This window comes from Triticum urartu, chromosome 1, assembly GCF_003073215.2.
Source record: "Triticum urartu cultivar G1812 chromosome 1, Tu2.1, whole genome shotgun sequence".
Lineage (NCBI taxonomy): Eukaryota > Viridiplantae > Streptophyta > Magnoliopsida > Poales > Poaceae > Triticum > Triticum urartu.
In genome coordinates this window covers 435583750-435593453 of record NC_053022.1, presented here as the reverse complement: position 1 = coordinate 435593453, position 9704 = coordinate 435583750, and the positions used below count along the sequence as shown (strand labels likewise).

At 48.9% G+C, this 9704-nt stretch overlaps 2 protein-coding genes across 2 annotated transcripts; one reads left to right on the top strand and one right to left on the bottom strand.

Annotated features, from left to right (window-relative positions):
- The first annotated feature begins 1748 nt into the window (after positions 1-1748).
- LOC125516694 (peroxisomal adenine nucleotide carrier 1-like) lies at positions 1749-5516 on the top strand. The gene is made up of 5 exons (XM_048682041.1): positions 1749-2169; positions 3117-3348; positions 3423-3569; positions 4579-4745; positions 4872-5516. The coding sequence occupies exons 1-5, from the start codon at positions 2003-2005 to the stop codon at positions 5161-5163; spliced, it is 1005 nt and encodes a 334-aa protein (XP_048537998.1). The 5' UTR covers positions 1749-2002; the 3' UTR covers positions 5164-5516.
- LOC125516684 (desmethyl-deoxy-podophyllotoxin synthase-like) lies at positions 5434-7361 on the bottom strand. Its single transcript, XM_048682036.1, has 2 exons — positions 6284-7361; positions 5434-6196 (listed from the first exon to the last, which is right to left on the bottom strand). Exons 1-2 carry the CDS (start codon positions 7193-7195, stop codon positions 5531-5533), a joined length of 1578 nt encoding a protein of 525 aa, XP_048537993.1. The 5' UTR covers positions 7196-7361; the 3' UTR covers positions 5434-5530.
- Positions 7362-9704: the final 2343 nt, after the last annotated feature.

The window sequence follows — 9704 nt, the reverse complement described above, 5'->3', positions numbered from 1 at the left end:
GAACTTGTGAGTTTTGTGCCTCCCTCCCCTGTTTGGACGGAGTTGGGATTATCTCCGGGCCCTACTCGGTGCTAGCTTCTCAGGGTTTGCGGTCTGTGTAGATCGTGACCATCGACATCTTCTAGTCTACGTCGGCGACTTCCCAGCCGATGTTTCGTCAAGCTCCTGGGTTTCAACAAGATTGCTCTACTGAGACAGAGGCAGAAGAAAATCGGTGCTTATTTCTTTAAAGACTTCCTTGTAGTTTCTTGTTCTTGGATGCAAGTTTTTCTTTTTTGGTAAGGGCCGGTTTTATCTAATATACGACCTTGGGCCTTTCCGCAAAGGAAAAAAAAGGAGGAGAAAGTTGAGGACCAACGGGCCTGGTTGCACTTGCACTTGCACTGTGGGCATTTGCAGGGTTGCGTTGCAAACATACCAAGGGGAGTGGGCGCACATCGCAGCAGGTTCAATCCCGTCCCTTGTGCACACATCCGATGGCCGGGCAGCAGGAAGAGAGCAGTCCAACGCAGAAACGGGCACGAGGTTCACATGACGAAGCTACACCTGGAGATGGACCGTGCTTCACTCGCCGATATGTTGAAAGGGCATGAGAAAAATCTACCGGCAGCAGGACCTCTTGTAGAGGAGACAAGGGGATGATGAAGATGTTCTAAGAAGTGAATGTGTCGTGGGTAATAAGGCGTAGCGCAAATTCTGCCGCGGGTATAATAAGTTAGCTGAAGTACTCAGTAGACTTGAGCGATGAACTTTCGCAAGGGCCTGGTTTTCTGTTGCCCCAGATTGTATCCTGGGGCAGTATTTGATCCAAAAACGAAGACGCAGAGGCGGGCACGAGGTTCACGTGGCGAGCCAGCGAGCCGCACCTTGGCGCCACCGCGTCCAAGTGTGGAAGATGGCGGACTGACCAAAGACCGAGGACGGAGCAGCAGCAGAGCCAGAGTAGACCCTCGCGCCGGCCGGTCTCTTCCGGTCGCCCTCGCCGTCTCCACCTACCCACACCCAGCGCCAGCGGCGACCCTCGCGACGGAGGGCTCGTCCCGCGCGCGCGCACGATCGATCCATGGCGCCACCACCACCCACCCACCCCACGGCCACGGACCCACCCAAACGGAAAACCCAAACGGCTCGTTCCAACGTACTGCGCGGATACCGGAAGCGAGATACGCACGCAGCGCATCAAGGTAAATTTGACAATTTTAACATGTGAATAAAATCATTTTATAAGATAAACTGCTTCTAAAAAAATTCACTCAGCTGACCTTTTTAAGTGGCGTCCGACACAAAGGCGCCACACTACACCGTGCAGCGTCCGACATGCCTAGCCATCATCGCACCCGGATGATCCGAAAATTACTAAGTTAGTGTGCAGCGCCTAGCGTCTAGGCGTTGCATTAGTGGAGCAACCACTAGTACAACGGCTAGAGGCTAGGCGCTGCACATTTACCTAGTAATTTTTAGTCAGTCCGAGGTGCGATGCTGGTCAATCGTTGCACGGTGTAGTGTGGCGCCTTCGTGTCAAACGCCATTTAAAAAGATCAACTGAGTGAAATTTTATTGAAAACGGTTCATTTTGTAAAATGATTTAATCCACAAGTCAAAATTGTCAAACCCCGAAACGGCGAAACCAGACTGCCGTGCCGTGCCCTGCCGTGCAGCCGTGGGTACGTACGTGACTCGTAGTGGCCTGGCTGGCTCGCAGGTAGCCGCCACGCTGGCCCTCCTCTGCCGTGACGTCCCCCTCTTCTCCTACTCCTCCTCCTGCTGCCTACACACACCCCGCGCCCCGCCCCCCTTTCCCTCCCCTCCTCGCTGGAAGGAAGGTACGCCCGCCGATTACTACTACTTACAGGCTGCTTGGACCCCGCGACGAGCCAGCCAGCCAGCAACAGACCAGCAGCCAGCCGAGCGCGCCGAGTAGGGAGGGAGAGGGAGAGCCTGCCTTGCCTGGCCGAGATTCCTCTCGGAGTCGGGCTCGGGGGATCTCGCCGGCCGCTACGCGATGGAGGGGGAGGACGGCGGCGGCGGGGTGGACTGGGACAGCCTGGCCGAGGCGGCGTCGGGGGCCGTCGGCGCGCTCGTCAGCACCACCGTGCTCTACCCGCTCGACACCTGCAAGACCAAGTTCCAGGCCGACGTCCAGACGGACCAGGGCGCGCACAAGTACAGGTCAGTCCCTCCTCTCTACCCCTTCTCCTGCGTCTCCGGCTTGACTCCGTTGCGCTCTGCTGTCCGTCTGGAATTCTGGATATAAGGTGATCGCAGGCTCGAGGACCGGAATTTGGGTCCTCGGTCGAGTGCGAGTTCGGATCTGGGGGACTGGATTCTGCAGACGATGATTGGGGTACTCCGTGGATCGTTCTGACAGCTAGGAATATCCTGCGTTAGATGTGGAAGGGTTGGTTTCTACATGAGCCGATCGTGGATTCAGTAAATCAGTATCTCGTTAGGCCCAAGTTTTTCGTATGGTGAAGGGCAAAGAGTTACCCACTTGTGGTCTTTGCACAAGTTGCTAGGACTGTAGTTTTGGTAATCACCACATTAATGGATTGTTAATCCATTTAAGGTTTACAAGGTGTTCGTTTAATCTAGAAATTGTACAAATCTGCATGCATGATTACTTCAGGTCGTGAAATAAGGAAGGAGCTTGGGATTCAGTTCCAAGCAACAGGGCTAGGTTGATTTCTTACAAGCTCTAGAAATAGTGAGATGGATCATTGTTGTAATTTGTAAAGCTGTAAAGGAAAGTAGTTTAGCCAAAATAAAAGGATCATACCCGTGAAGGTGTTTCCTTGCCGATCACCTAGACCTAGTAACTGAAAAGTGGCGTAAACAATACAATATCATACACTAGTAAAAGAGATGTGTTGACCTTAATATTTTGGCTAGTTGAGATGTTTGATTGGCTGCATTTGTGTGCTCTAAAAAGATTTAAAAGGTTTTTGAGCTTATGAAGATTTATCTTCTCATGTAGTATGTCCTCCCCTTTATGTTTTTCGGTGAACGAGATTTCACTGCATGCTGTTACATCTCTAGCATAAAATTCCTTTTCATCATATACGTTGAACTTCTCTAGTTACTCATTGTACATACTAACTGGCCTCATGACTTTTCAGGAACCTTTCAGATGTCTTTTGGGAAGCAATTAAGAAAAAGCAATTTTTGTCCCTATATCAGGGCCTTAAGACGAAGAATATCCAGTCGTTCATTTCGCAGTTCGTTTACTTTTATGGCTATAGCTATTTCAAAAGACTCTACCTGGAGAAGAGTGGAGCTAAGTCCATTGGAACAAAAGCCAACTTGTTGATTGCAGCCGCTGCTGGTGCTTGCACAGTTGTTGTGACACAGGTAGCTAGTCCTATAGATTCTTGAAAAACAGTTTTAGCTGCCTGATCTTATACTCGTTTTTCTCACCATTTCAGCCATTAGATACGGCATCTTCTAGAATGCAAACAAGTGCTTTCGGAAAGTCCAAAGGGCTGCGAGCAACTCTCGCGGAAGGTACTTGGCTTGAGGCATTCGATGGCTTGGGCATTTCCCTCTTGTTGACATGCAATCCTTCTATTCAGGTACTAACTTCTGCATCATTATTGTACGGCATATCTTGTGGAACTTAATGTTGGTCCTCTGAGTTACATTGTCCAACTATGTCATTTTCTGACTACATTGTTCGAGTAATTTTTGGTAAAGAGATATGTAGATGCTTCAATCCAATTGAACAATTTTTGTTTGAACAAACATGGGAGCCATCACAAACAAAACATTCAGCTAGGGCAAAATTCTTGGAATGTTGTCTGGTTGTACTATGATGTACATGTAAATACCATTGCAGTTATCTGTAACTTTAATGGAGCTCTCGTACAGTCGTACCTTCCATTATAGAACTTGGGATAATATCTAGAACAAACTACAAGGAACAACTCCAGAACTTATCTGTGGATGCGTGTTGTTGTCCATGTCTCCCACTAGAGCAAGTGCATATACCAAATTATTTAGGCCTGCAAACTGGTGTGAATCATTGGCCTCGTGATTTTCACCTTCTTGATTCAGTCAATAAATTTAGCTCGCCAGGAGGGGGTGGCATTTGCATACGATTTTGATGGCATTTTTAGTTTGAGGGGATGGCAGTTTCTTCAGAGTGACATGACAGTTTCTGTGAGAGAAGGTAATTTTCATTTTTAAACTGCCATTGTTTGATCTCTTCAGAACTAAAACTGCCATCAAAAGGGGTTCGCTTGCCACCCCTCTCCCAGCGGCCAGTCGCCAATTAACTTTCCCGAATTATTTAGGTCTGCAAAATGGTGTGGATCATTGGCCTCGCGATTTTCACCTTCTTGATTCAGTCAATAAATTCTCGATGTTTTGTAGTAACTGTAGAGCCTTCAAACATGTTTCAATATTGTTGAGTATGTAGTGTCTGCATTACCATATTTAAAGTGAAAAGTAGCAGTGTATTCTTAATCTGAATACAACCTTAACGGTACTGCTCTTGGGTGTAACTTGTAACGTTATAAGCTTTATTTTCTTTTCCTTTTTCGTGCACGAGATAACAACTGTTTTATGTGCAATCCTTTGCAGTACACCGTGTTTGACCAGCTTAAGCAGAAGCTAATTCTGAGGCAGACGCGTAAAAACGCAGAATCAGCGGGTGATTCTTCCCTGGTTGCTCTTTCTGCTTTCTCGGCATTTCTCCTTGGTGCCATCTCAAAAAGTGTTGCAACAATCTTGACTTACCCATTAATCAGGTATGGAAACTTTACTTTGCCAGCACTTGTTATCTGGACTTCTCCACTTGCTTCTGCTTGTTAGTGCTGCCTATAAAGTATAAATTCAACCGCCACTGCAATTATATGATGCCATTTTTCAAACAGGTGCAAGGTCATGATTCAGGCTGCAGACCCCGATGAGGACGACGAGGACGAATCTGAAAAGCCAGGCAATTCAAGGCCTCCCAAAACAATGTTGGGCGCCATGCATGCAATGTGGAACAAGGAAGGCATCCCAGGGTTCTTCAAAGGGTTACATGCTCAGATACTAAAGACAGTTCTGAGCTCCGCATTACTGCTGATGATAAAAGAGAAGATTTCAAAGTTCACTTGGATCTCGCTGCTTGCCCTGCGGCGATATCTCTTTGTTTCTCGGAAGAGAATCAAGAGTGCATAGTTGTATCATGCATATGTCAGACCTGAGAAAACCAGTCTAATCGTCCACTGGTATTTCAAGATCGTATTATACCAAATAACAGAAGTACAGAAGCAGAACAGCACGATCATCTTGAGAGCGCCATGGAATGTTCTGAATAAATTTGTTTGTTTTTCCATGTAGTAGCTCTGAGCATCTGATTCGTACTTGGAATGTAATGGAATGGAGTGGAATAGGTGTTGTCCAGAAGTAGTTCTGGTGATGTGATTGTGGTCTGGTAGACTGGTACCATACGTGTAAAATATCACTTTTGTTCTATTCTTTCTTTCTTTGCTGGAATTGAAGCAATAGCAATAAATCTCCCATGTTGTGAATTTCGCGCCCTACCCTAAGGCTTCATGCCGAAAGAATTTTCGCTTGGCGCTTGCAAATTTTGCTTTGGCACTGGCACGCGGATCGCCGGGACGAGCAGGAGGTCGGAGCGCCGCCGCGTGGTGAGCCCCATCAGCTCGGCCATGTCCAGCTCCCCGGGCACCGTCCCGTCCGGCAGCTCCCAGTCGAAGTGGTAGAGAAGGCTGGCGAGCGCGAGCTCCATGTTGGCCAGCCCGAACGCCATCCCGGGGCACATCCGCCGCCCGGCGCCGAACGGGATGTACTCGAAGTCCGTGCCCTTGAAGTCGACGCCGCCGCCCTCGAACCTCTCCGGCGAGAACTCCTCCGGCGAGTCCCAGTGCGCCGGGTCCCTGCCGATCGCCCACGCGTTGACGAGCACCATGGCGCCCGCCGGCACGTCGAAGCCGAGGACCCGGCACGGGGCCCGGCACTCGCGGGGGAGCAGCATCGGCGCCGGCGGGTGCAGCCGGAGCACCTCCTTGATGACGAGGTCCAGGTAGCGCAGGCCCGCCAGGCTCTCCTCCGTGATCCTGTCGCGCCCGTCGAGAGCTCGCCGGACCTCCTCCTGCGCCTTGCGCATCACCCTCGGGTTCCTCATCAGCTCCGCCATGGCCCACTGCAGCGCCGTCGCCGACGTCTCGCTGCTCGCTATGAAGATGTCCTGTCCGAGTTGAAGCAGAGGAAATTAGTCGCCGACGTACGGTGTTGAAAAATTCTCCTGCATTGTAGTACGAGATGAGAAGCTTACGACGATGACTGCCTTGATGTCGTCGGTGGTGAGGGGAGGATCGAGCTTCCCCTCTCCCTGGATCCTCAGGAGGACGTCGAGAAAGTCGTCGCCGTCGGCGCCGGCGCCGGCCGGGTTGTTCTCTTGATGCTCCTGGATGATGGCGTCGATGAAGTCCCTCATCTCCCGGCGCTCCCGCTTCATCTCGCGCGGCATCCGGCTGACGAGCATCGCGAGCCGCGACGACGGGAAGAGGTCCGGCAGGGACTGCGCCGGCGCGAGCTTCATCCTCCGCTCCAGCATCCGGAGGAACGCGCCGCGGTCCTTGAACCGGCTGCCGATGACGGCGCGCACCGACGAGTCCGCGACGTACGCGCTGATCCGCTCGCTCAGGTTCACCGCCGACGACGGAGACGGAGACGGCGCCACCGCCACCGACCGGAGCAGCCGCGCGACCTCCTCCTCGCGCACGGGCCGGAAGGACCTGACGCGGCGGGAGGTGAAGAGCTCGAGGGCGCAGATCTTGCGGAGCTGCCGCCACGCGTCGCCGTAGGGCGCGAACACGATGCCCGGGCTGTCGCCGAGGAGGGCCGTCCCCGTCGGGGTCATGGGCCGCGACGCGAACGCCAGGTCCTGGGTCTTCATGATCTCCCGCGCGGCGTCGGCCGAGGAGGCGACGACGACGCGGAGCTCGCAGAGGCGGAGCAGCATGAGCGGGCCGTGGCGGCGCGACAGGCCCAGCATCGCGCGGTGCGGGAGCGCGCCGGCGACGTGGTGGAGGTGGCCGATGACCGGCAGCGCCCACGGCGACGGCGGGGGCCGCGGCCGGCTGCTTCCCTCCTCATGCCGGCGGGACGACCGGATGAGGTAGAGCACGGGGACGACGACGAGCAGGGCAAGGAAGAGCATGGAGAGTGGAGCTAGCTCGGCCATGGCTCGATTGACTCTGACCTCCGATCCGAGCTAACGCAGCAGAGCTTCTCTTCGTCTGTGTGTGCGTGTAGCGTAGCGTAGTAGACCAGCAGGAGCAGTAATTTTTGAGCACTGCTATACACACGACGGATGGACGCACGACCCACAGACGACAAGTCAGGTAGACCGTAGGATTAGCTGGGGTTTTTAATCTGTGTGGCTCCTGCTCCCGTCGGGCACACATCGTCCAGCAGTCAATCGTGTGCAGAGCACTTTCGGTAATTTTTTGTAGTCAGCGTTCGCCTGATCTTAATCTGGTCAATATCCTGTAGTAGACCAGTAGAAGCGTTCTGTACGCTACACTGACGCTTTGCCCAACCACTCACTCACTCGGAAAGCGATTTTCTTAGCGTAGCCAGTTTCTTCTAACGGAGTTCAATCCACCATCCATGTTTGACTTGGGCGAGTATTTATTATAGTGAAAACTATCATTTGACAAATCCGCATCTCAGGCATTGTGTACCACTGAACTATCATTTGACAAATTTTGCCTAGAAACTACCTAGGCGGTGGCTGAAGAGGAGAGTGGTTTTTCTAGCGGGTAATGGGATGCGGCGCATTTCGATTGGGGGATGTGCGCAGGTATTGCCCTACTATGGCAATACTATACATTGTCTGACACATATATTCCCTCCGTTACCAAATATAAGTTTTTTTAGCAGTTTTGCTGAAGCACATCTAAATGTGACATAAATATTGCACATCTAAGTCTTATGTCATTGATCATACATTGAGATTCGTGTGGATATTTTCTTTTTTCCTTTTTCTTTTTTTATGCTTGATTCACTCACTTAGATGTGCAATAACTAGAGCACATTTAGATGTGCCCTAGACACACCTTTTTTTAGAGATTCCGCTATGGACTACATACGGAGCAAAAAGAATGAATCTACGCTCTAAAATATGTCTACATATATTCGTATGTAGTTTGTAGTGAAATCTCTAAAAAGACTTATATTTAGGAACGGCGGGAGTACATCACACTATCTTCTCTCTTCTTCAATCCAACTAACTTTCTTATCCACCTCTGTGACTTGTGGGATAGCTAATGAGGAGGCCCCATGACAAACTGACTAGTGGGTATGTTTGAACTAAAAAGTTAGTAGTACATCTCACCCACCAGTGCTTTTCAGTCTGATTACATAGTTTGTATCAATTTTATCTTTTGAACAAAATATCCGATTGACAAACCGTTTGGATATTAGAACTCATGATATTTAAATCTTCAAAACAAGATAAATTTTGCACACAGTTGAATTTTTTTCAAATTCAAATTACTTTTACGTTGCATGTTTTCATTGCTTTTTCAATCCGGACATCGTGTAGATCTGGCTGGTCCGGCCCAGGCAGAGCACTCGACGGCTCAGTTGAAGGACCAGCATTCCTATCAGGTTCCCTTCCAGCAGAGGCTTCTGCCTCTTGAGCCTTTGCTGGCTCTCCGCCTATTTCATTGAGGTTTCATTTCTATTTTGGGTCTTGAAATAAGTTTTCATATCGTTTTGTTAAATTAACTTTCATGGCTGGGATGTGTTCTAAAGGCGTTATTTTCATAATTTTTTGTACGGTTTCATTTATGTGCCACGACTATTTTACATGTTTTCATTATTTTTTTCATGCATTCTCTTTTGCATGTTTCATTATTGTACCATCTAGTATACTCACTTCATTCACAATAGTATATGACACGCATGTCATAAAAAGCATACCCTCGAATTCCTATGTGAAAGGAGTTTGTGATGATATAACCTTTATATCATACTTCCTCCGTCGCATAATATAAGAGTGTTTTTGACACTACACGAAAGACGTCTCATATCTTAAGAATGGTGTTCCAATGATACAATCATCTAGAAATCATACCAAGCTCATGAATGAACTTTCGATTCATCACCCTTAATTTTTGCTTCTAAAACAATAATATACTTAGCCTTCTATTATAGAATTCACCACAGTAACTTTCTTGGACCAATTCCAACTTACTGTGCCACCATAAATCACTTTTAATTTGAAATCAAAAAATCACTTGGAGTACAGATGAAGATTTTATCGATGTACTACTTACAAGGATCCTTCATTGATGTAACTCCTTACAACAATCTCTTCATTTTCTCCGTGTGTGAGAAACATGTTGTTAATCCTTAACAACATTTTCATAGTTGTCCTATGATCAACAATTTGACCATACTAGTAACTTTTACTTATAACTAACTTGGAGTATTGGAAATATCTGGTTGTTTACATTGAAAGTGCGTTATATCGACTAGAGGGGGGGTGAATAGGCGATTTTTATGAAAGTCTTCAAAACGTGGGAGTTATGAAGACAAACAGCGAAGATTATGCCTATTACTATGCAGCGAAAGTTAGATTACACTAGGCTAGCCATGGTCAAGTATTCAATAGAGTGAAAGCACAACGACAAACAACTGCAGTGTAATAAGGATCAGGTAGGAAGAAGTTATGAAGCCAAACA